The sequence below is a fragment of the Archocentrus centrarchus genome, chromosome 7 (genome assembly GCF_007364275.1).
Source record: "Archocentrus centrarchus isolate MPI-CPG fArcCen1 chromosome 7, fArcCen1, whole genome shotgun sequence".
NCBI classification, from domain to species: Eukaryota; Metazoa; Chordata; class Actinopteri; order Cichliformes; family Cichlidae; genus Archocentrus; species Archocentrus centrarchus.
In genome coordinates, this window is record NC_044352.1 from 22366785 (window position 1) to 22394301 (window position 27517).

General features: G+C 41.6%; 1 protein-coding gene across 1 annotated transcript; it reads left to right on the plus strand.

Moving 5' to 3' along the window:
• The first annotated feature begins 362 nt into the window (after window positions 1-362).
• ctnnbip1 (catenin, beta interacting protein 1) lies at window positions 363-27517 on the plus strand. The gene is given in 5 exon segments (XM_030734808.1): window positions 363-497; window positions 11768-11882; window positions 12439-12504; window positions 12506-12530; window positions 23631-27517. Coding segments are annotated over 4 exon segments (246 nt in total). The 5' UTR covers window positions 363-497; window positions 11768-11786; the 3' UTR covers window positions 23690-27517.

Here is a 27517-nt window from a genome sequence, read left to right on the forward strand (position 1 = left end):
CCCCCCCCCCCACACACACACACACATACACAAAATAATAAATAAAATAAATATTGCACATGATTACAACTACACAAATATATATTCAGTTACCTTATTGAGCTTTAGAAATGCCTTCTGTACATTTTCATTACTTTGCATTAATACCAGCACCACCTGGATAGCATTTATTTATTTATTTTAAATGAAGACATCTATGATTTCACTGTATGCAAACCCCTCCAGGGGGGCGCATCCGACCTTCCAGCGAGCCGGCTCTGGTCCCCGGGCCACATGCTTGACGTCCCTGATGGTGATGAGCGTGCAGCGTTCGCTGAGCCGGTTGCGCCCCCCGCGGCCGGTAGCGGTACTGAGGCGCCAGCGGGAGGATCGCTGCGTTGAGTCAGTCCGCCGTAGCTCTGCCGACTGGAGGGATGTGACCCCGGAACAGGACGCCCTCCTACAACAACACACCATTCAAACAGAGCACAGAAGAAAGTAAAGCTGGACCAGGAGGGGTAAGCACAAATCGCCCGTTTTCTTACGAGGGAAACGTTGTCAGGAGGGTTCAGGAACGACGCGTGTGTTTCGGTCCCAGCGTTTGCACCTCTGGCGGAGCAGCGGTACCTGGATGGTGTTTGCACCCATAGGAACTTCATTCAGGCTTTTGTCTGGGGCATGCTAGCGAGCTAGCTCGGCTGGTTAGCATTGCCCGCTTTGCCAGTGGGTAGCACAGGTTTGGTGGGCTCTAAATGAAGCGTGTGTTCACATTAAAACGAGGGCCACTTGGAAGTTAAAGAACAGCGTGGTCCGTACATTTTTCCCGTGACGGATATAGCTTAAGATCTGTATCAAAAATGGACCGAGGCTCGCCGCCTGCTAGCGAGAGCGCTGCTACAGTTTGAACAGTCTGCGTCCCGCAACATGACAACGAAGCCCGTCCACGGCCATGTGTACCACCTCTTAGACAAACAGCTGTTTTTCTTTCAGGTCGGGCTTCAGGCATTTCCGATGTTTTATTCGTCTTTGAATAAGACTTAAGAAGACTCGTAAATAACCCGCGATAATGATTATAGTTTGAATCACTTGTACTCACGGTGATGGTGTTCACAATATTGTTCATAACGCGTCTCAAATAACCACTTCAAACCTGCCGTCTGTTTCCCTCAAGCAAACATTTCATACAGTGCACATGTATGATGCAAAGCTGCATTTGTCTCACTCACCTAACAACCACCATTCACCCTAAGGTAATGCTTAGGTTTGGAGTTTATTTAAAAAGGCAGCTTCACCGCTTTATTATTTTCAAGTTTCCTTATCGCATAACTCAATAGACCGGTTTTCTAATTTTGGAGGGTGCCACCCATGGATGCATTGTGCCACTCCGTCATTTACCCATGTCTGCCCTCCACCCCATACATTGTCACATAGCTGAAAATTCTTTGAGTGGCAAAGCTGGCATCCTATTGGGAGCTGGGCATTGATGAGTGTGGGTGTTGGTGGCTTGGCCACATAGGCAAGCACACTGAAATCTCCTGACGAATACCAGTCACAGACCGCAGTAATGTCAAGCCTGGCTTAGTTTGCACATTCTCCTAGCTGTCTGAGTTTCTCAGAGAGTTTCGGACCACTGGCCCCCATTCCCTCCTCGCCTCTTTAGCGGCTGCTCAGCCTCCTTGAGCCCTGAGGGGACCTCATCAGCTGCCTGCCAGAAGAGTTTGGGAGGGAATGCTGTCTTATCTCATGACTGCTTGCTCTGTGTTTGGCACAGCACTTGTCATCCTGTCAGCATTAACCAGGCTGCGTAGTAGTCTGTTGTGGTCTGACACTGTAACACTACAGCTGTTTGCATCTACTCGTGGCTTACACACCCAGTGACCATCAAGTGTTTTTTGCTTTTAAAGGATCATAGTTAAAAACGTACCTTTTGTTGTTGTTGTTTTTTTTTCTCGGTTCTGTTTTGTGGAAATTAAGAGATATGCTCATGTCTGTTCTATTGTTCTAAGCTCATCCATCATATAAATAGGAATTTAATGCCCTTCCTTGACGTTGGTTCTTTTGAAAATCTTGCAGCCGCTCCCCTGAGGGACCAGCTTTAGGCAGCGGCTTCTGTTTCAATTCCTTTGAGGAATCCTGACGAGCGAACGTAGATGTTCTGTGATCATAAAGCAGATGATTTATTATTTTCATCCAGCACAGTCTGTGGAAAAAGACGGCTTTATCGAATTAGGACAAAACCGCAGTATCGAGTCGTGTGAATTTTATTGTAAAATGTTTCTGCTAAAAAAAAAAGAGAGAGAGAGAAAAATAAGCGGCATCACAAATGTAGAAGTTTAATTAAATGCAAATAAGATTCTGAACCATCTAGGAGAAAAATGAAGCCGAGATAGACGTGCAGAAGTAGCTGAAGGATAGTTGAGTACATCGAGAAGCCCTGCTGTGAATTAAGCTCGTACAGTTCGGCAGGATTGAATTCATGCCTCACATGGTGACAACAAGACATGACCTACTTATCAATCATGTTTCCACAAACTAGTTCACCACCATTGTCTCCAAGTACTGACGCCATTGTTGTCAACATTGTACATGTGAAGAGATGGCAGCATGCAGACAGCCACCAAGTTCAGGTCAGAGCCTTTCAGCTGGCTGTTTCGGGACCTCGATCTGCCCTGTCCCACATGACACAGGAGGTCCTGGGTGTCAAGTGGATTTCATTGTTTAGAGGTTGTGGTGGTCACAATATCAGATTTTCCCTTAATGAGTCAGAGAAAAAAAAATCAGAATGTCTGTTTTTGGTCATTTAATTAAACCCCTAATAAAAGTGCAAGGGGTTGGTGAGAGTGGGTGTAACCACGAGTGCAGAAAAAGGAACAATTACACACAATGTTGTTATTTTATAATTAATCATCTTTGTCAGTACGCAGTTACTCGACATCCCCATTGTGTTAGACAGTCAGAAATTCACACAACTGATAAGATTGTGCTAAAGCTGACCACAAATTTGCCAGTCTGCAGTGCTGAATAAGAACATTGTGCTGTTCTAATTTCAGTCAGCTAGTCTGAATGCATGTAATGACCCGGGTGACCATGGGCAGAAAAGTGTGTGCGTTGGTAAATGTGTGTACCTGCAGTAGCACAGCTGCTCTGCAGAACCAGGCCAGGTTGTTGGCAGCTCAGCTGGCAGCCACACCGAGCTTACTTAGGTTTCTCACACATTTGCTTGGGGTGTTGCAACAGTCCGTGACTCAATTCAAGTTATTTTACCTTCTCAGTTTTTCCCTCTCGTTAAAGCCGTTGACCTCTCAAGAGTCCTGTGCAGTTCACTTCTGCTGGAGGAATTTGATTTGTAAATCAGATGTTGTGCATCATGTGATTGCGCAGCTGATTGCAGAGCCAGTAACAGTGGACCGAGCTATGCGCGACTGGGCCGGTGCGCCGTGGCAGCCTCCGCCCTGCTTGACCTCAGCAAATGGAAGACCTATCACATTGCAGGCTGTAATCCCTGGCGGCAGACCCTCATTGCACTGTTAGGCCAGGCCAGAGTCCTGAATGGTCTTGAGAAGTTTATGTTTTTCAAGAGACACTAATGGGCACCAACACACAATCGCAATTCTACACACAATATTCAGCATGCAATGGCACACAAGCAATTAGACTGTCTCTATTTTTAAAGTGGCACTGAATGTGTAAGGTCTTTAAGAGATGTGCCACTGCTGTGACATTTGAATCAAGCGTAATCTCATTTGCTGGCGCGCTCGGACTCTAACTGCTTTTAGCAAACATTGGGGACAGCAGTTATTTTGCAATAGTTCTTTACTTGTAATTTGGATCTTGACAAGTATGACACAAATAATGTTCCATCTCTTACATGGGAAAACACACACTGATGATGTCACTTTTGTGGTGCAAAAAAACAAAGCAATAGTGTATATATGTTTAGAGGTTCTCTCTTTCCTGCTGCTTTATGCACATGAGCACATTCTGGGTGTTTTTACGTGCAGAAACTAGTGAAAACAGCAATTGTCTCCTTATTAAAAAAATATATGTAATGTTGGTTGCACAGTGGTGCAGTCGTGTGCTAGAAGGTTTCTACTTCTACTATGAAGTTTGCATGCTCACCCTGTGCCCGTGGGGGTTTCCTCTGGGTACTCCCACAGTCCAAGCATATACCTATTAGGCTAATTGGTGATTCTAAATTGGCCGTGGATATGAGGTAGATTTAAAAAAAAAAAAACAATTTAAATGTTTAGTATAAAGTACTGAATGAATGCATGCAAATGACATAAAAGGGCCATTAGACTGGTAACAGTAACATATTAATAACTCACTGAACTTGATGTGATGCGGTGCTGTCTAACATGACATTTTTTTCTGCACATTTATCATAACATGATACAAACTGGCATCTGAAAAAGTGTTTATGCCAACATTTTACTTGAACTCAGTTGAACTCAGGTTGGCAATATAACCTCAAAGTTTTATTTTGATATTTAAAGGAAATTTGCCGCAATGATATGTCTTATGGGGGAAAGCATCGATAAAGTTTGACCGATGCTTGCAGGAAGTCGCATTTATTGGTGCAAACAAAATGAAGACATTTGCCTTCCTGCTGCTGTCGTTGATGACAGACTACCAACTTAAAAGTGTGAATCTACCGAACCAAGGGGCCAGCATTAGCATTACAGTGCAACAGTAGTGACGCAGCATTATGCACACTGACACAGCAGAAGTCAAATGTAAGCACAAAAGTAACCTGGATAGTGTTTTCCCTGGAAATTTTAAGGGAAAGTATAAAATAACTGCGTAACACTTTAGTTTAACAGTAACTAAAGTAACTTAATCTTGTAACTCCTCAGCAGCCCGCACAATATTGTCACACGATAAAACTGGAGTTAAAAAATATTTTCTAGCTGGGATGTTTTATTTTGGGTTGGGGTTTTTAACCAAAGCCCTCCTTTTCCACCATGTAACCGCATCAGTCATTTCCATCCACCGTTTGCTTTTCCTGTCATATGGAGTGCAGTTAGCCACTCATTTGTTTACTTAGGAGGTTATTGAAGTAGCTCCCTTTATAGGTACTAAATCATTGAAGGCTGATATGTGGCTTTTGCTTTCAAATATGTGTCTGGGCTTGTCTTATTGTTGCGTGCGTTTTTGACTGTAAGCACGGCGTTGATATCGTGGAAGGTATGATGTGGCACAGCTCTAGTCCAACTTACTGCAGCACTCAGATATTCAGTCTCTTACCATGTGTGATGAGGGCAGGGTATCAGACGGTAACATGGTGCCATGCTGTCTCAGTGCTTTTGTTCATGTATAAACCAATCTCCAGTTTAAAGTTAACCATCATCTGTGATGCACCCTGATAACTGGAAATGAGGGAAAGAAGTCAGATAATTTTTCAGAAATGATCAAGGAGCTATCCAAGAGCTCCTTAGTGAATATGTTAATGTTATTTAAATGTGACAGTGCACTTTAATTAACAATGACCACTTATGTCCATCATGGTAAATGTGCCACATTTATGCCAGACACTATACCAGCGTAAATATCCCACAAAATCAAGTGTCCCACACATAAAAGGCATTGCTATACAGAGATTAAGGCGGCTGAGATCCAAGTCAGTAGCTCTTCCTTTGAAGTGTTTAAATATATGGTTTCACTTTGCTAGGCGTAATATACTTTTGAAATTTTCTTAATCTTTACTTGGTTCATCTTAAACGAGGTTGGGTTGCCATGGTAACACATCTCTACAGTTAAGCACTGAGTTGAATGTACTAAGTAGTGAGTCCATAGAAATGCATACTATTCACAGAAAAGCATGTTGGACAATGGCACATAAGCTGAGCATATAGCACATAGCATGGGATTTCAGATGCAGTGCAGCGTTACTCAAAGACCGTTGAATTTGGACTGCAACAAACAGTAGCATCTGAGCACGCCATACTGCATAACTGCATTAGTTATTTAAAAGTTTAAAAGCCGTAAATTACAGAAGGCTGAACTGACAGCGATTGTTAAAATGGGTGTCCACTCCCAGAAAAGAAAACAGAAAAGTAGAAACTCTTAAAAATCAATCAGGTAGACAACAAAGTGATTTAATGCCTGCCGTCCTCATTTCAGACTCTTTAGTTTAGTTTGAGTGATGATTTTGTTTAGCTCTGCTGCCTAGAGGAGCTCAGAGAACCTGATGTCTCAGCTCAGGCCAACAAGACAACACTGACAAAAGCCCAACACAGGCGCACAGGGGTGGGGTGGAGGGGTGGGGGGCTTATAGCTACATCAGCACAAAAGAAACCCTTTGATTATGTCTGGAATATTAGCCGTATGTGTCTGGGGCTTGCCGAATATCCCTCGGGATTAGCTTTGAGCCAGCCCACCACTAGAACCTAACCTCAGGCACACACAAAGGAGTCTGACAGGATCCTTGTTGTGGTCCTTGAAAGGATTTGAGATGTTACACAGCAGAGCACACCAGAATAATGCTAGAGTGATCCTAGTAGGCAGCAAATAGCACTACCCCTAACTATATTTATATTCATTCATCTCGAATGATTTTCTGTCTGTATTTTTTGACATTGAATCATTATTCAGATTTTTTTTTTTTTTTTTTTTTTTTTTTTTATCTTCGACCATCGTGTGCCCATTGAAAATATCAGCTTAGAAGGCATGTTGTCAAGTGGATGACCAAATAGTAAAAATGTTGTTTTTATTCTAATGAAGGTTATCAGTTATTTAGTTGGCTTTACCAAAAAAGATAAAGAAGTGACCATTTCATCTAAAATAAGCTGACACTGAGACTTTTAGTAGACGCATATTTCCAGGTGTGTTGTCTTCTGATGAATCACAAAGAAACGGGCAGTGTAGAGGACTGTAAATGTTGAGGATACCGTGGTTGGCTTAGAAAACTAAATACACTGACTTTCCTCCAAAATCAGAAGATTTTGGTGAGCAGCGGCAACAGTTCAGAGCCAGCAGAAAATGGTCAGGCTCCGGTACACCCATTTGCAGTATAGAAAAATCTGGTCAAAGAGGTGTTCCTCCAACACGGAAGCAAAACCGATGTGAGAATGAATGAATGACCCCTTGGAAATATATGGAAAAATAATAGCAAGCATTCTGGAGAGAGGAGTCAGGAATTTAAAAAAAAAAAATTCTAAATATAGAGTTGTAGTTGGTTCACTGAAGAGCTAAGAGCACTGCAAGAATGAAGCCTTGCAGGCAATTCATGAAGAATGCAGGTTCTTGAAGGTTTGGAACTGCGTTTTATCTGAATTGGTGGCAAATGTAGGTGTTGTACTGGACTGTGAAGAAGAAGCCAGTCCAGGAGCCAAAAATTCCATTTACCAGTTTTAATTTCCTCTGCTGTGGCCACGAGTTTGGGATAGCGACAGAAAGAATGAGATTGCAAATGCAAGCGGACATATTGAGTTTCCTCTGTAGCGGTGGCTGGCATCAGTCTTACAGAGCATGTAAAGAGCTCAGATGTCCAGAGGGAGCTCAGAGTGCATCTACTGCTCCTTTTCATTTAAAAGAGCCAGTAGAGGTGGTTCGTGCATCTCATCGTCCAGGCCTCCTGGACAATATTGTTAGTGTTTTTCTGGGCATGTTCAGCTGTTTGGGGCACCCAGAGTAGAACAATCTGCAGCTTTTTTAGCTATCACAAGGGCGGGGTCTTGATTGACCCCCAAATTAATTTTAGCAGTGTGATAGCAATCCTACACATGCAGTCGTATTCAGGGACAGGAAGAGCCAACGACAAATGGCGTGGCCCCCTCAGAGCCCTGATCTCAGCATCATGGAGCCAGTCTGAGAGTACATAAAGAGGGAAGACAAACTAAATCCACAGAAAAGCTGCAGCAGGCTCTCCAGGAAATTTGTAATGACCTTCCTGCCATGGACCTTTCAAAGGCCGATGCTGTTAGAGGCTAAAGGTGGTCGCGTCTCACTTAGTAATAATTTAAAGTCTCCTGCATTGTGCATGAAGTCACTGACAAAAGTTAGTGTTCTTTTTATTATTGTTGATTTTATGCTTTGAAATCATCACAAACTGGACCTAACCAAGTAGGTTTATAATTTTGTATTCCAGCATTAAAGCCGTTGAAGCCTTCACTGAGAGCAGCTACAGAGTGCAGGTGGATTATTGAGTGGGAATTACAAACATGGCTGGAAAGTTAGTTTGTTCAGTAGGATTGCATGTGTGAAACTACTTGATACATAATCATCTTCACAGTGTTAATCACTGATGTACATTTAGTAATGCAGTTCAGTTTGGACCAGAGCTGTAATTATCTTCTCTCTGGCTGCTCTGCTGTCTAAAATAGTCATCTATGAATTAATCCTTGTGGTGTCTTCCAGCCAGAAGAAGAATGGATGAAAACCACAGAAGATTCCTTTTTAAGTGACTGAAACACATTATGATAATGTAAAAACATCTCTGATCACCCTCATTTACATTTCCACATTGTTTCTAATTTCTACTGAGATCGCCCGTATGGGACTTTGCAGTATGTTTGTTCTTCGTACAGCAGATATTGCTGTGAATGTGAGATAAAATAAAATCATTTCAGGCTGATTAAAAATATAAATGGTAACTCTCAAAACAGTCACGAGGCTTAGAAGACATGGTGCTAAATATGGACAGTTTTTCAAACTTCAAAAGGAAACATCAGAGGCTCTGAAATGCCTCAGTCATGAAAGCAGTAGGCCTATTTATACAGATGGTGAATGTGAAAAATATCAGTCCAGCAGAAGAAAAAAAAAAAAATTACATTGTCATATCTCAAAATATGGCAGACAATTGATGGGTCTTTGTTCTATGATGTTTTTGGTCTTCATAGATCTCAAGACAACGCTTTTTGACAATTAGTGTAATTTTTCATTTCAGACACTCTCCCCATCCTCCACTCTTTATTCTGTCATATTCAGTGACTGTCATATTCCCAGTGTGCAGCACTTTGGAGCTCCTGAGTTTCATTCATTCTTCATGCTGCTCGTCTCCTTGCTGGTAGGTCTCTTTGCCGGGAGTCTTGGCTCTTGCATTTGTCTGAGGTTAGGTGCTCGGAGAAGTGATCAAATGTGTCGCTGCTGCTGATCTGAAGACGCTGACATCTCTCCTGCACCCTCCACCATCACCCCCCCCCCCCCAATCCGAATAAATTCACACAAGATCACCGCCAATCACCTGAAGGTTTACTGAGCAACTGAGCTGATGCTGGCAAGCTCTTCTCAGTCTTTTCATGTCTTTCTTGCTTTGAGTCTTCTGGAGCAGCTCTCCAATTAAGCAACGCCTGATGCTCAGGTTGAAGGGAATAACTAATGTATTTATCTGCTCCTCATTCAGCGTCCTGCCACTTTCTTTAGCTGACAAGGAGACGACGACAAGTGCTAGCTGCTTGCAGTAAACAGCCAGCAAAGATTGCTATAATTACAAAGAGCCAGAAGCGTGGTCTCCAGCTGCTCTGATCTGGGTGAATCCACATGCTCTCAGTGGCAAACGTTAGCCAATGGCCTATGGTACCCCATTCATCCTCCTTCCCCAGGGCTCTGGAAAGGGGGAACAGCAAGCCAGCTCTTCAATTAAATATAACCCTACATCAAACGGCCTGTCAACATGCATTAGTGGTCCTTTGTATAGATAAGAGGCCAAAATAAATTGCCAGAACTATCATAGTCACTGTGACTCTTGTGAAATATTTTCAGGGAAGAACAAATCCTGACATGCATGCTGATGTTCTCTCTATTACTAAATCTTTTTTCCCCCCACACAAAATGTATCCTTTTTTAATGATTTATTTAGCTCTTTTGTGTGAATTGTTTCTTCTGCATGTTTAGCCTTGTCAGTTAAATTCAGGCTTGATATCTGCATGCTTTGCCTGGTTGGTGCATTGTAGAAGAGATCTAATGTGACAGCAGCCGACCTTGGTGTATGCGTGATATCACAGCAGAACCTTTTCCTGTCACACACATTGGCTTTGGCAGCTCCTTTTATCACCTTCTTCTCTCTCCCAGTTTTCTCCCCCTTTGCCTGTATTTTTGCATCTCTGCAGACTGACAGTGAAAATAGGTAGTTAGATGGAGAATAAGAGATGGAAACAGGCAGGGGTGAGCTCTGTGTAAAAACTGCCATGCAATATTAATGACGCTGTGAAGAGTCAAACCTGCACTTTAACTATATAAGTATTCTGGAAGTAGGCAAGACTGCTTGGGTGTGGACATCCACTGGGATTTTATGCATATAGTTGCAAGAGAAAGTTTATGAAGCCTTTGAACGACCAGTTTCAAAGATGTTAGCAAGGCACAAGATACATTTTTGCAGGTGTGTTGGTGTTAACCCTGGAGTTCTGCTTATGTGATCTTTGTGTGGCACCCATTCCTAGGACCATTTTTAGACTTTTTGTCTTATTATAGATTGATGAACACCAAGGTCTTTAGAAATGCCTTGGTAGCCTTTTCCAGCTTTTCGCATCTCTCTAATGCTTCTTGTAAAGATCCACTGAAAACTGTTGTACTTGGAGCATAGTTTACACTAAGCAATATTATTCTTAAAAAGGCTGAATTTGTTAGTACAGACTTTGAAAACCTTTATTTTGAGGAAGGATAGCCTCTACAGCACACACTCACTGGACACTTTATTAGTTACACCTTGCTAATACTGGGTTGGACCCTCTTTTGCATTCAGAACTGCCTTAATTCTTTCAACAAGGTGCTGGAAATGTTCCTCAGAGATTTTGGTCCATATTGACATGATAGCATCAGACAGTTGCTGCAGATTTGTCAGCTGCACATCCATGATCTCCTCTTGGTTCAACAACATCCCAAAGTTGCTCTGTTGGATTTAGACCGTGTGACTGTGGAGGCCATTTGGGTACTATGAACTCATTGTCATGTTCAAGAAGTCAGTTTGAGATGATTTGCCTTTTGTGATATGGTGTTATCCTGCTGGAAGCAGCCATCAGAAGATGGGCACGCTGTGGTCATAAAATGATGGACGTGACCAGCACCAGTGCTCAGGTAGGATGTAGCATTTAAACGATGCTCAGTTGGTACTAAGTGGCCCAAAATCCTTGATTATACTCTCTTGCAGACACAGTACATCAGACCACACAGTGTTTTTCAGTGTTTTCCCAATCTTCTGTTGTCAAGCTTTGGTCAGCCTGTATGAATTGTACCTTCAGTTTTCTGTTCTTAGCAGACAGGAGTGGCTCCCACTACGGTCTCCTGCCGCTGTCGCCCTTCTGCTTCAAGGTTCAGCATGTTACACTTACAGAGATGCTCTTCTACATACCTTGATTGTAACAAGTGATTACTTGAGTTACTTTTTGTGTTAGTTTGAAGCAGTCTGGCCATTCTCCTCTGACCTCTGACATCAGTAAGGTATTTTCTCCTCAAGAACTGCCGCTCACTGGATACTTCCTCTTTTTCAAACCCTCGACATGGTTGTGTGGGAAAATCCCAGTAGATCAGTATATTTGTGTCTATAGTTTGGTCAGGTTGTATTTGTCTGTAATTGTGACTTCAGATCAAAACACATTTTTTTGAGTAGTTGTTGAACAACTTGGTGATATCTGCCATCATACAGAATAATACAATTGCTAACGATACTCATTAAAATGGTCTAATCATTATCATCTAATCATGGATGAGTGTCACTCCATCAGCTTGGCTCTTGTCACACTGTGCCACTGAAAAAACCCAGTGTATAGTGTATAGATATTATAGTAGCACTGTGTTTGTGCAACAGATTTTTTTCAGGTCTTGTGTAATGCTGATGTGCTTGTGTGTACAGAGCCACAGGAGCAGGGGGGATGAACCGCGAGGAGGCCCCGGGAAAGTCTCCTGAAGACATGTACATCCAACAGAAAGTGCGGGTCCTGCTCATGCTCAAGAAAATGGGATCAAATGTAAGTAGACACTAGCTTTTTACTACAAACCTTTTTCATTTGACATTTCAGATTTGGGGGTTCACAAGATGTGTGTTGTTTTTTTTTTTTAATTAATTTTTTTTATCCCTGTTGTTGAGCTCATGCACACTATGGTTGTTGTTTTAATTAGAAAAGGCATACATCTTAATTACTTGAAATCTGGTCCCAGTAAACCTGCTATAGTCATAGCAGTCTGCATAGGGCATCACCTATAATGCTGTTAGCTTGGTTACCAAGAAACAATAATAAAAGCTAGTCCTCAGTGAGTCAAGCTTGACTTTGTGTTTGTTCAGAGATGTGTGCCAAGGAACAGAGAGAAGAAAGCTAATGAATAATAATAATCTTTGAACTAGTTCGTTTTAAAGTCCAAATATTTTGGATCTAAAATGCCTCATAGCTGCTTCTGGGAGAATTATTCTGGTTCAGTAATCGGCATGTTGAAGAGGCATATTTGACTTAAACTTTAAGGTCAGTATTTTAATGTGTTTGTACTTGTTTTGTCATTTGTAAAGTCACTTTGTTTATCCCTCTCCAGCTTACGCCGAGCGAAGAGGCTTTTCTCCGGAATTACGCAGGTGTGGTCCACAGTCAGATGAGCCAAGCTACCACAGCACAACATAGACCAGGGTAAGGCTGTGACACGCAACAGAGACACACTCACGCACAGTTTTAAAAGTGCAGTCATCTAGCTGAGACAGTTGTTATGAGGAAGTTCATTTCTTTTGCAGAATACAGTGATGTGAAAAAGAGTTTTCTCAGAGTTTCATGCATCCCTGTGGAAAACGAAGCACACCCTTACTGCTTCCACAGAAATTCAGGGAGTGAGAAGCAGCCAGTTGCTGCTAATCAAATGCACTCAATTAACTAATCATCAGCAAATGTGAGCACGTCTATAGAAGCAGAAATTTTGGCCGTTTGCTGGAGCATTCAGGTGTGCATTAACACAAATTTACCCCAAGGACAGAATTATTAGTTAACATTTTGGTTTATCGAATGAGAGGGAAATTCATAGAGGTAAGGTAACACAGTGTCATGAACAGATTCAACCCCAAAGGCTCAAAAACCCTGTTGTACTTTTATTTTTCAGATAAATATAGTTGTAATTTTCATTTTTTTAAAAATGTATACAAAGCAAAGGTGTGTTTATGGCAGTGAGTTATTGTGAATCATGTGTAAATCATTAGCCCACAGACACCACGCATACAGAAAAACTGTGTCTGTGTCAGTGTGACTGAAAACGAGGGAAAATCCCTCCACACGCATCATCCTTTACAGCCTGCACCCCAGCAAGCCAAACTGGTTCCCTGACTGTGCACAGAGGCTGACTCAGCAGCCCACTAGCGCTGTGAGGTTACTCACACCTCAACTCAAACAGCACGATTGGCTTGAACCAAGTGACTCATCCTCAGCATGAGCGCATCACTAGTTTCTCTTCTGCTTCTTGTAATGGAGAATATTTTGATGTTTTCTCTGCAAAGCAAATCACTGTTCATTTCAGATGTAACCTTGCATATGATAGTCAAGCCTTGCCAGGACAGGAGAGGGTGCTGTTGAGCTTTCCCAAATCCTTCTACAGTGCTCAGGCACTAAATCCACCTGAGGGCGCTCTAATTAACCAAAGGAAAAAAGGAAAGGCACTGCAGTTACCTCAAAAAGCAGCAGCACTGTTGATTGTTTTGTGTGAGTAGACTCAGCCCAAAACACATCTATCAACTAGGATCCCAGCTCTGCCCCTGCAGTGAACCTGCTGGGGCTCGGGTCCTGCTTTGCCCTTCGTGATATTGGTTCCTCAGGGGAGCTTCAAGCCTGGAAAATTGGCTGTGATGCTTCACCCACAGGGAAGTGTTAGGTGTCCTTGTCTGCGCCCTTGCTCTGCAGGGAAACAATCGTGTTTGAATTTAGATATATCACATTTTCTGCCTTGAAAGGATTAGACCGTGATTATGTAAGGTGGCAAGTATGCAGGTAAAAGGTGTGACGTGCTGCGCTGTGCCGAGTATATTGACATTTTGTAATCACACCCTGACTGTGCAGTGCGGGATGCGGCATTAAATTTTTAATATGGGTCACTGCGTCACTGATGTTGTATATTTCATTATTATGCTGTATTTCAAGAAGAATATAAAAAACTGCATCAGACAGGACGTGTGATCATGTCATATTATTAAAACTACAGCATCCAAATGTAAGATCAGTACTGATTTGAAGTTATTAATTTATGATGGACATTTTTCTTTTTAACTACAGACTAGCTGTCAGTTTATGCTCCCTCTGACTTCATGCAAAGTCTTTGCTTTGTCAATAAAGCTAGGAAGAGTCTCATCAATTATGGAGGAATATGGTGCTCCAAGTATGCATTATACATCACAGAAACGGACACTTTTAGTGTCATTTGGCAGCTTTCCAGTTCCTTGGTGTGCCAATGAATAATTCGTGGTGCGCAGCATGTCTAAGGTATTGTGATTAAGCATCATGGAGATTGCTGACAGTTAATCGGTTTTAAATATTCAACGCTGTGCTGAAGGACAGCGGTATGTAGGGATCAGCACACTTGGGATCTTTTCAAGTGGTGCGAAGAGAAAGTCCAGTATTTGATCTCATTTAGACTTAGTAATTGGGGAGGAAAAAAGATGAAAGGAAGTATCTTATTGCCTGGTTGTGAGTCACACAGCAAGCTGATAAATATAGGTAATTATGCAAATTTTATTCATACAGTTTGAGGAAAGGGCATTTGCAGTTGATTGTATTTGAATGCGTATTTCTACTGCTAGACAAATTCCCAACATCTGTACCAAAAGGTTTTGACTCATGCTGTACTCGATAGTTTGCACTGCTCTCACTTCATTACGATGACAGGAGACCTTTTCCTTCATCCTGCTGTATGAACCAGCAGAACTGTCTGTACCAGGGGGCCATCGCACGGTGCAGCAGGCAGACACACATCAAGTGTGTGTCCAGCAGTTTAGCAGGCAACGACTGTTTGTGTTTTTCTCATCCTGCATTATTAAAAGACCTGCTTGTTATTCTTCGGCGCTCGTGCACGTCTGGTCAATCTCTGTAGCAGATGCTGAGAGGTTTGCAGCTTTAATTATCATCCACTTTGTACTACTTTTACTAGTTTGACATTTTAAGAGAGTTACTTGAGCAGTAGCTCTTAAATCCATGCACATACATGTATAGGATTTGGGTGAAAAATGACTTATAAAGCATGGATTGAATTGTTTTTTTGTTTTTTGTTTTTTAACTAGGAAGGCGTTTGAGCTGTTAGGAAAACCAAAGGAGGCCCAACTTAGGGATAGGGATAATAAGATTTTATTCATACCAGCACAATAATCATGTCAAATTATAGGTCCCAGTTTTTTCAATCTGCTTATTGAATTCTGATGAGTTTACTGTCTGTACAATTATTTTATTATCCTTTGGTGCAACAGCGTCATTGCATTGAGTTTGTAGATTGCTTTGTAATGTGCAGCTTGGAGAAAACCACACCAGTATTGATGAAAAGCTGACACTCATCAATACTGGTACACTTTCTAAACTGGGACCGGTTTATGACTATGCTGACGCAGGATGCTCTGATACCAGCACCCCTCGAGGGGTGTCAGTGTGGAGCAATAGTGTCACACATGGTGTCATTGATCGGGTGGCTGTGTGCTTAGAGGGCGCTGCGCGCACAGTGGAGTAATGAAGGCATACTCTGAGTCAGGTCAAGGTCGGGCTTGTCTTCAAGAAATGTCCAAAGGTGTAGCAGCACTGATGCAGCTGATGGTTAAAATTAGTGTTGCTGTCTGCTTATAGCGAGTTCTGATAGATAGATGACTCTGTAGGTGCTGCAGAAAAGTGTTCAGTCTTTATGCCTGATTGGATTGAGTGGAAATGTAGTTCACACCTGCTCTCATTTTCTCAGACTCTGCACAGCTGTCAGATGTTATTCTGGTTGTTCCTTGTAGTAAAAAACCCCCCAAAAAACACTAGAAATCAGCTTTCTGCTCCTCATATTTCTTATAAGAGTATGGGTCACTGGATTTGCATTTCAGATAGTTTTAATTGGCTGATTACCATACATGCAAATACAGAATTTTGTTTTGCAATTTTAATCAGGCCAAAGAGGAATTCTCTGCCGAAGGCTCTGTAGCTGAGACATTTTTCACTGAGCTTTTTTTTTTTTTTTTTTTTTTTTTTGATGCCTTAATGTAGCTGTTTTTGTCTGCATAGAAAAATGAAGGATTTATTCCATGTCTAAATACTGTTACCATGTGTGGAACTGAAGTGAGAGCTCATGAAGTCAAGCTTGTGTTTTTGGCACCCTTTCAGTGTTAATTACCACTTTTTGGCTAATCCTGAACAATAACTGCATATTTAAAGTGAATTAAGATGTTACGATGCAGAGACTTCGGTGACACACTAGCTGACGCGCGATGTGTGAAACGCAGTAGTTTTTTCTCTTTGTAATCAGGCTTGTTATTCTTCCTCTTTAACTCTTTTATCCACATCGCTTTCTGTAACTGGCACCGTGTCACTTTAAACAATACAGTTTGTCAAAACCACTCATAAAGGCAGCAGTCTCGGGGCTTGTTATCCTTTCTGATTTGACGAGGGAAGTTTATTCCTCCCAGAAGGATGTCGCAGGGCCTCAACAATAGAGGTGGAGGAGGAGGGGTTGTCATGGCAACCTCAGATGTCCCAAGAAAGCTGAGCTTCCCTCTGGGCTTTGGTGGTGTTGTGACGTGCTGCACTGGCAGGATTGGAGCAGGTGTCATTAAAGGGCCAGCTGAAGGCAGGCTGGGGTGCTGATTACGCAGCCAGTGTTTGATATTCTGATCTCTTTCTGTCTGTCTCATTCATTCATTCATTCACTCCAGCCGTGTTTGATCAATATATTCAGACCAGGTTAGAGCACAGAGCAAACCACCCCCCACCCCCACCCACCCACCGCCTGCTTTGTTTGGCTTCTTGGTTTGGCCAGAGTCGTATCGATTCTTGCTTCATCTGATTCCACACTGCAGCATGAGACTGAGCCTAGCACTCAGATTTATTAAGTACCACATCTGCCCCAGTTTCTCCTTGTATCTCTGTCCCAAACGTGCCAGTAGGTGTGTTAGACAAGTATGAGAGAATGGCTCTGTAGCAGCTCTGTCCTGAATTATCAATTTTTTCTTTTATGATCACTGTTTCACTGGCAAAAGAAACCAAGTCTTCAGCCAAAACAATTTTTTGTTGTTTTGCCGAAAAATAACATTATAATAGAATTTACCTCCTGAATATGGCCTGTTCAATCAGTCAGATTAAATCTATCTATAAAGGTTCCAGTAAAAAGGCTTATATTACTAAAGTCTATTTTTTAAACCTGTAATTAATCACAAAGTTAACTGAGCTTTATTACCTTGTTTAAAATGAGAGTTTAAAATTTTGTTGATATAATTAGTACTAAGTAGTAAGAAGTGCAGAGATCTAAGCTGACCCTGTGTGTTTGCTAAATATTTTGAGCTGGACCACACACACACTCTTCCCTGCCGCGTGTCATGCTTCTTAACCCGCCCCTGCTGTTGTTGGGCTGGGGGGGGGGGGGGGGGGGGGGGGGGGGGGGGTGTCCCACGCCTTTATCCCCTGACATGACCCTGCACAGATTGTGACCTGAAGAGTTGTTGGTGCTTCCTCATTGCTACACTAGAGTCATCATTATAGAGGCTTCTCTGTTTATACAGGCTGGAAGCACCTTCGGGACACAACTTGGCGCCTCTGACGTTAAACAAACTTTTGGGTTAATGCGCAGTTTTCTTCTCCTCTGAGGTTTCTCTGCAGCTTAGTTTGTATTTTAGTTAATTTCAGGCAACCACATTTTGATTTGTAGTCTCTCAGAGTGGGAAGAAAGGATGTTTGCTTATAAATATGTTCAGATGAATGCATTAATGTTCTCATTTAGTTTCTTTTAGTGGGCTGAGCACGTTTGTTGTCGCTGCTTTCATATAATCCACCACCGGGAGCCGTGCTGCTTGTGCGTGGCGCGGAGGGAGCCAGTGTGAGGTGGGTGGGTGAGCAGGAAGGAGAAAGGGGCCGGACTCAGAGCTGCAACAAAACAAGCCAAAAGCTTTTTGCTCATAGGCCGCAATAGCAGTGATGCAGTCTGATTTTTATCTGTCGCTAGGCAACAGCGTTGAGGGACCTGACGTTTCCATCTTGTTGGCTAGAGCTTGTTTGTGAGTGTGTGTGTGTGTGTGTATTCTGTGTGAGTGTGTGTATTTGTGGCAGGGCAAAGTGCTCAGATAAAGCCTGTCCATCCATCTGTGGATGTATTTGGAGAAAATATCTACTGGTTAATTCTGCTCAAGTTCCATCCTCTGAACCGCCAGCTCCACAGTAATGACCTCCATCACACATCCACACACTAATGCAGACAGGCGTTCATTCTGATGAATGGGTGTTATCACGCGTTGCTGTGCAAAAACATGATCTGTGCTATTCAGCAGAGGTGTAAGTCAGGTCGACTTTCCCATTGTGTGGTATTACATAATTGTCTCTTTTTCAAGCACCATTTATCCCCACGTGGTGTCTCAGAGCAGATGAGGTTTATGTTATGAACTGAAGTCAAACAGCATGTTTCTGATGATTTTTTTTTTAAATCACTCTGCCTCTAGTCTCCCGTCTCTGTGCTGTTTTTTGCCTTTTTTCTTTGCCGTAGCCTCTTTTGGGAAGCCAGTGTGCGCCGATGAAACGGAGAACTTAAAAGTTCATATTAAAAGACCCCCCCCCCTCCCCCAAAAGTCTTGATCTCACCAAGCTCCAGGATGACCTGAATGCGCTATAGACAGATGCTAATTATTTTCCCAGAGCGATAGCCGAGTTAAAAACAAAATTCAGCTTTTTTGGAGGGTCTGTGCTGTCTGATTAAGAGGGTCCAACCTTTGTGCCAAATACATGTGAAAGCTCACACTCGCTGGCCTACTTTCATATCTCCATAATAATTAAATCTAACACGCACTTCAGGGCTGCAGTGAAGAAAGGCTTTTTATAGCAGGCGTGCACGAGGTGCTGATAGGAATTCTTCTCAACCATTTTGAAAAGGTGTGGAGCTCGGTGTTAATGAGATTTATAAGATCTTGCTTATCAGATGGTTTTTGTATCATCACATGCTCGTGCGTACTGCAGACTATTACACCTTTCCATCAGCTCTCCTTGTTGAGTTTTTTTTTTTTTTTTTTTTTTTTATTATTTAAGGATTTAGCAGACTGGACTGAAACTGACTTTGTGGGGTCTTATAAGCTGTTCTCACACACCATACAGGTGATATTATCTGCAGCTAGCTTTTTTCACATACACCCATCAAACATAACATTTTAACTGCTGACATGTGAAGTGAATAACACTGATTATCTCTTCATCATGGCACCTGTTAGTGGGTGGGATATATTAGGGAGCAAGTGAACAGTTTGTCCTCAAAGTTGATGTGTTAGCAGCAGGAAAAATGGGCAAGTTTAAGGCTTTAAGCAAGTTTAACAAGGGCCAAAATTGTGATGGCTAAACGACTGACTCAGAGCATCTTCAAAACTGCGGCGCTTGTGGGGTGTTTCCGATCTGCAGTGGTCAGTATCTATCAAAAGTGGTCCAAGGAAGGAACGGTGGCGAACCAGCAACAGGTTCATGGGCCGCCAAGGGTCTTTGGTGCACCTGGGGAGCAAAGGCTGGCCAGTGTGATCCAATCCAACAGACGAGCTACTGTAGCTCAGATTGCCAAAAAATTTTAATGCTGGTTCTGATAGAAAAGGATCAGAATACACAGTGAATCACAGTTTGCTGTATATGGGGCTACATAGCTGCAGACCAGTCAGGGTGCTCATGCTGACCCCTGACCACCACTGAAAGTGCCAACGATGGACACATGAGCATCAGAACTGGACCATGGAACAATGGAAGAAGGTGAAGAACGGTTTTTATGTATCGGGACATTAAAAAAATATTTGGTCCTCAGCTGGTTTTAGAATTATTCAAATAAAATCTGAGATGAACAACACATGACAAATAACATATCTTTAACAAAATAAATAACAAAATTAGGGCAAAATATAGAAGCAGTGTGTGAAAAACTATCAAGTGTGAGCACCTTCATAAAAGCAGATATTTTAGCAGTTTGTTGGTCTGCGGCATTCACGTGTGTGTTAACAATGTCAAGGAGCAGAGAAGCAATTGTTGCTGCCCATTAATCTGGAAAAGGTTTTAAGGTCATTTCCAAACAATTTGGAGTCCATCAATCTATATTGAGAAGTAGAAAAAGTTAAAAAGTTGTTAATCTTCACAGGAGTGGACATCCCAGCAAAGTCACCCCAAGGTCAGACCATGCAATGCTCAGAGAAATTAAACAATAACTTCATGAATGAAAGAGGGTATACTTTCTTTTTCACGACTAAATATTTACTTCTTTGTTTAAACTGAATACTGAAGTGCTCAAAATAAAAGAAGTATTTCCATAAATGAGGCCTACACGAGACAACAGCTGGATATATGAGACACCAAATTAGCTTTGTGTATTGTATCTATTTAATGTTATGCGAACAGAACTGGAAAATGTATATCCACTTACCAGAGGAAGAACAGTCTCAGCAGGTGTGTGCCCAAATCACTTAACAAATCACAGTTGGCAGCAGACTAATGAAGGATTTCTTGTTGAGAAAGTCCTTTTTGTGTAGCTGGCAGGATTCATTAGTTGACTCAACACAAATGAGGCTGTAATTATCAGTTAGTCCTCATTAACCTGGTAAAATTAAACGAAGCACAGAAAGAATAAAGGAAATTGTATTGTAAACACAGATATTCCCCTCCACACACACAGTGGTAAGGATTATATCATCAGCTGGATTCTAGTACTGTTTATTCACAGGCAGACGTATTGCCTTGTACTACAGCAGAGGAGATTGAGCGTACCGAAGCCTCAGACATGTTATCATTGCAGAGCAGGATGCTGCTATCAGCAAGCCACTTGGTGTGTTACAGTATCTCCAGTCAGAGTGCTGTGATTTTTAGATGGGAGGGGTGGGGGGTTTCCACAGCAGGTGATATATATATATATGGCAATAGATGAAATTACCTGTATGCACCAAAAGGATTTTCATGGCAGGGTATTCCCCTCCGGCTTTATAGTCACAGCTGACAGGATTTATAGGATACTGACAGGATCCAAGGACCTGTGGAAAACTTGGCTGCCTTCACACTTTGACCTAAATTTTGTTTTGGTAGTTTAAAACATGTGTCAGACTTGCTGGGATCCAGTGATTTCAATGTGCAGATAGGTCAGAGGATGCCACAGAATAGCCTTGTTTTTGTGCCTCTGCTAAATTTTTCTGATAACTTGCAAAAATCTGTGCCCAAGGCCTCTTCACAAATATTTCAAGGCTGGGGCAAAGTCCAATAATATTTCTGTATGGCAGTGCTTGTATTATCTTTCAGAAAACAAGTGAATGGTAGGAGTTCCTCATTTAAAACCCTGATGCTAGGTGGGAGCTGGAACTTACTGTATACAATGCTTACAGTGTGTTTCTGTGTGTATGGTTCTGTAGATAGTTGAACAATTACACCTTCTTTGAGCATCCCTTAAAGCAAAGGCAATGATACATTTCCTGTTAGTCAGAAAAGTAAACAGTTTATTTTCCACCTTATCTCCTGAAGCTGGAAATCAAGTTCCTTTTCCAGTTGACTTACACAGCTGAAATTTCAAGTCCCCCACTCTGCTACTTTTTGGCTTTCCCTCATGTAATTTCTTGGTTTTATTTATATATATATATATATATATATATATATATATATATATATATATATATATATATATATATATATATATATGGTATTCCAAGAAAAATTACAATAATGATATTTCTGACCATCTAGGAAAAATAAATGCTGAACAGCATTTTATCAGTGCTTGCAGGCAGCAGCATTTATTAGTGCAAACAAAACAAAGGGGATTTTCCATCCTTCTTTTCCAATGAGCTACTGTCACTGATGACATACTATCTAATGCCAAGTGTGTATCTATTGCCTCAAGGTCCCAGCAGCAGCATTATAGTGCAATAGTAGTGACACAGTAATTTGTACAATGACGCAGCCTAAGTTAAAAGTAAGCACAGAAGTAGCCTGAGTAGTGCTTTCCTGGAAATTTTAAGTAACTTAATAACATACAGGGGTTAATAAATTTATTAGACCACCACTCAGTGTAAGGTTTCTGTAATGGTTAATTTAATCAAAATGGTATTTTTAATGCTAAAGTATAATTATTGTTGTTGTCCATGAATTTTCAAATTTATTGTGTGTTTACAAAAAAGGAGAAAAAAAAATAGTAAAGTGCATTATTTTTTATTCAGATTCCTTAATACAACTATTTAGTTTCATTCCTGAACAGAAAAAAATAGTTTTCGTTGTTGACTGTTCTGCCTGATTAATTCCTGATTTCTCAGAGTCCAGTGGCTCAAATCTGGATATAAAAACATGAATTCAGTTTATTTGCTGAACAATATCATTTTTAATTCAGTTTTTGACAGATTTCTAAAAATATTTGTCTTTTCTTGTTTTTATGACAGGTGGTCAAATAAATTTGTTGAGCACTGGAACTGCTTAACACTTCAGTTTAACTGTAACAAAGTAACTTAACTGTGTAACCCTTCAGGAGCAGGGTTACACACAGGATACTGCACACAGTATTGTCACATGATGGAATTGAAAATTTTTCTTTCTTTTTTGAACAATTGAACAAGAACTCCAGGACAAGAACATAAAATACTTACAAGAACACAAACTGGAAAACAGAATGCATGTAGTGCATGTAATGTGCAAAGAACTGTAGTGTGAGTAGATCTAACTACTGTATATCGCCAGAAGTATTCGCTCGCCTGGCTTCACACATATGTGAAATTGAGTAACATCCCATTCTTAATCCAGAGGGTTTAATATGACGTCGGCCCACCCTTTGCAGCTGTAACAGCGTCAACTCTTCTGGGAAGGCTTTCCACAAGGAGTGTTTAATGGAATTTTTGACCATTCTTCCAGAAGCACATTTGTGAGGTCAGACACTGATGTTGGAGAAGCTCTGGCTCACAGTCTCTGCTCTAATTCATCTCAAAGGTGTTCTACCAGGTTGAGGTCAGGACTCTGTGCACACCAGTCAAGTTTTTCAACACCAAACTCGCTCATCCATGTCTTTATGGTCCTTCCTTTGTGCACTGGTGCACAGTCATGTTGGAACAGGAAGGGACCATCCCCAAACTGTTCCCACAAAGTTGAGAAATCGCTTGGTGATGTAAGGCTTGGATGCAGCTGCTCAGCCGTGGAAACCCATTCCATGAAGCTCTCTACGCACTGTTCTTGAGCTAATCTGAAGGCCACATGAAGTTTGGAGGTCCGTAGTGATTGACTCTGCAGAAACCTGCATTCAGTCTGAGGGCCACTAGATGGCGACAGCTGTGGTTGCAAAAAAGATTTCTGGTCCTATAGAAGTCTATAGGAAAACGACTTTCCAACTTGACACCTAAAAAGTTTCTTGCTCAGTTTATGGACTCAGTCACTCATTTTGGGTGTCAAAGTGGACAATTATCTGTGGTATTCTTGTACTGATTTGTCAATCATGTCGTTAGCTAATAAGCAAGCGGTTTCACAGTCAGAAATACTTAAATCATCACAGGTGCAACTATAAAAAAAAAACGTGTCAAGTTGAATTCTGTCTTTGTGTCTCATGTTGGTTCTCAGGTGCAGAGGATGTGGTGATGGCGTTCTCACGGTCAGAGACGGAGGATCGACGGCAGTGACCCTGGCTCCCACACCCCTCGTCCCACCCCAACCCCCCCAGTCCCACCCTGCACGTGATCCACACCACCTTTAAATTCCGCAAACACGACGCCTGATGAGCTCAGGAGAGGAGGGGAGAGGATGCCTGAGAGGGACAGAAGAGGAAGGGAAGAGACACGGCGGTGGCTGCCTCACCCTCCACCCGGCCTTTTCCACCCCGACTCCTCCTCATACGAGTCGGCACACCATTACCATGAGATGCACTCAAGCGGGTCACTGCAGGCTGAAGCTTTGGCAACAAGGCAGTCAGTGAAAACACTCAGATTGTGTGGATGATTATCATTGTTTTTGTTTTTGTTTGTGTTTAGGGAGGGTTTGGATGTGTGTCGTTCTGTTTGTGTTGAGACTTTTTAGCAGTGTTTCATGTTGCATCTGCTGTCACTGGTAGAATTGACCAGTGGGCTGACCGAAGCAGAGAATTATAGTTTTGGTCGAGCAGTGAGAGTGATGATTGATGACTGCGTTAAGAGAGATTTTGATTATTTCTGCTTACCCCGACTGGGCTGAAGTTGTTTTTGGTTTAGCTGTTGTGTTCTAAAGGCTTTTGTATGCTGTCCACCCGGGGCCTCATTTATAAATATGAAAAAGGCAACAAACAAAAAAAAAAGATGTCTGCATGGTCTCCCCTACCGATACAGATGTTAGCATACTGGAAGCAAAGTAAAATATGTTGTACTGCTTTAAGACCCCATAAATTATTTTAAAAAAAGAAACATTAATTATAATTCTGAGGAGACATAAATGTTCCTTAACATGAACACCTGTGATCACCCTTAAGTGGAGGCTAGTATAAAAACATAAAAAAATATAAAGTAGGTCTTCATGTCATTTGGCAAATACCCATGCCCAACCCACCCATTCTTTTCTTTTTCTGCCACTTATCTGGGTCCGGCTCACAGGGGCAGCACTCTAAGCAGAGATGCTCAGACCTCCCTCTCCACAGCAGCTTCCTCCAACTCTTCTACAGGGACACTGAGTCTTTCCCAAGCCAGCGGAGAAGATGTAATCTCTCCCACCTTAAGTTTCCCCCTAGTTGGACATTCCCTAAATGTCTTAACTATAAGACATACAGGCACCATTTGTCACCGTTGTGACCCCCAGTGACCAGAACCACCTCAGGTGGCTCCTTTGGATATGAAGGAGTTAGCAGTTCTACTGTGAGCTCCTCCCGGGTGACCGAGCTCCTCACACAATCTCTTAATCTCAGCTCACTCTTCCGAGGAAGAGTGCTTTTACGCTCTTTCTTGACCACGACAGACAATCCACGTGTCAATCACCCCTTCTTCCCTCCCTCAGGAACAAGACCCTGAGATACTCCTCCACATGGGGCATCAATTCATTCCCATCCTGGAGTGGGCACTCTGCCCTTTTCTGGCTGAGAACCATGGCCTCAGAGTTTGAGGTGCTGATTCTAAATTTAGCAGGTACACACTGCACATTAATACACACTTGAATGTCCTTATGGATGTACAGTTCCATTACAGTGGCATTTAAAAAAAATAAAAAAAATGTTAAATGTTTATGTTCTACCCTTAAGTGGTTAAAGGGGCAGTCTGAAAATCAAGTGCAGCGTTGGCACAGGACGGTTATGGAGATCAACCACACTCCAGATCATGATTTCCTTTTATCAGTTTAACCAGAAACGTCTGTGTAGATTCTCAGTTATCCAGGTCATAGGCACATGTGGGCACATGTGTTCAAGCACATGATCAATAAAGGGTCATAACCACCTCCAGGGGACTACGCCCACAGGGGTTTAAATACCTGGGTCTCTCCACCATTTGGTTGAGAACTGAAGAAGCCTTTCGGATGAGAGGTGAAACGTCTTCAAGAAACAAAAAGAAGTCCAGTCGCCTTTTTCAAGCTCCAGAGTTTAACCAGAAACGTTAACAAAGACAATTTTGACTCAAGATCACCGACATTTTCCGTCTGACACGTAGCAATACTAATATGATCAGCTGATTGATGCGTGTATTAACACTCGCAGCAGGCCTGTCATTAATCAGTCATATTTGATTACATGGGTTAACAAGCTCATGACATGACCGGTGAGATCTATCTAACTGGAAACCTGCGTTTAGGTGAGGCTGGTTCTTGAGGGTGCAGACTTTTCTCTGTATATTTCTCTGTGCAATCGATAAACCGGTTTATAAATGAGGCCCCACTCGTCCTTTCTGCTGCTTTATTTTGACCCACAGGCTGTAAAAGAGCGAAACAGTGCTTTCCTCACCAGGGAAACAGTATGAATTAAAGACACTACCAGACATAATCACATCAAACATGAAACACAGGGGTGCACATTCACCCCAAATACTGGTTTTGGGTTATTGTGACATGTAAAACTTTTTTTAATTGTACAGATAGTTGGGAAAATAGGAAACATGAATTAAGTGTGCCAATTGTTTGTCTTTGTTTTTTTTTTTTTGTTTTTTTTTTCTTAAGCTGTAAGATAAAATTGAGAGTTTAGAAGGAAACAAACTGTAGTTGTAATTTATTGCTTATTAAATTGACACCCTGCTGTTCAAACACATCATTAAACACAGAGAATCAGTACCACGAGTCACTCTGTAACGTCATCACCACCAGTGGCTCTTTGCTCACACTAAAGTCACAAACTCTAATTTTTAACTACCTGTAACTAAAGACATGACGCCAAACACAAGAAGTGCGTGTGGTGCTCACAGAATTTAAAAACCCTTCCTCTTCCTGTTGCTCTGGCAGGCTTTCAAAATCAATTTTGAAAATCACCCCGAGTAATACGAGCGGTGCGTTTCTAAATCCCTGTGAGTATATTTCTGACTGTACTGTATCTCTTGCACTATTATCAGTGGGATATTTGCAAAAAATACATTTTGATATTTAGCACAGAGAGTCTGTTTGGTTCAGTGGATTTCAAAAAAAAATCTTTGTAAACACATTTTTATCCTTTCAGTGATTTAAAAAAAAAAAAAAAAATCTTGTGTTAATTGACTCAACTGGAATAGCTCAGCTGATAACACCTGACATGTTTTTTCTAGTGAAATGCTCAATATTAAATGTGTTTAAGTACAGTTTGTTAACTTGTATAACTTAAAATAATTGTAATGTTTCGAAGCCGAGCATGTCTGCCTTGTGGCTTTTAATGTTCATTCAGCCGAGGATCTTTGAAGCCTTGCCACAATGACCATCATTTGTACATTCTTGATGTTTGTGGAAGCTACTAGCTCTTTTAAAAATGTTTCTGGACAAAAAAAAAAAAATCTAATTTTTGTATGGGTGTTATCCAAGTGTTATATCTTGTTGGCAATAACTTCTATTTGAATGTTCTCAATCATTGCAATGTAAAAGGCCAACGCTGCCTGCCGGCAACAAGAATTTTGTCTTTGTTTACTTTTATTTTGAAACATTCTTCTTTTTTTTAAGTCTATGCATTGTTTTGTTTTTATTGTTTGTTTTTTTCTCCGAGGTGTTTTACTGTACTTTTTGCCTATCAGAGTTGTTCTGCAGCCTTTGTTCGAGTTGTGAATGAATGTCAGTTTGTTTCTAATCACCATTGAACTTTCAGCATGCTGTTGAGTTGAGACTAGGACTGTGTTTCTTTTTACTGTGATGACCTGACGATGGCTAAATTGTCCCCTTTTTTTTTTTTTTTAATGTGTGTGCGTGCGCATGTGTGTGTGGGCTTTTTTTTTTTTTTTTTTTTTTTTTGCCCTCTGTCCATGTTAATAAGTTGGGTTTTGTTTTGTATGGCTGCTGACCATGTCTTGACTCAATGCTTCCAAATCCTATACCAACTGAACAATTAAAGA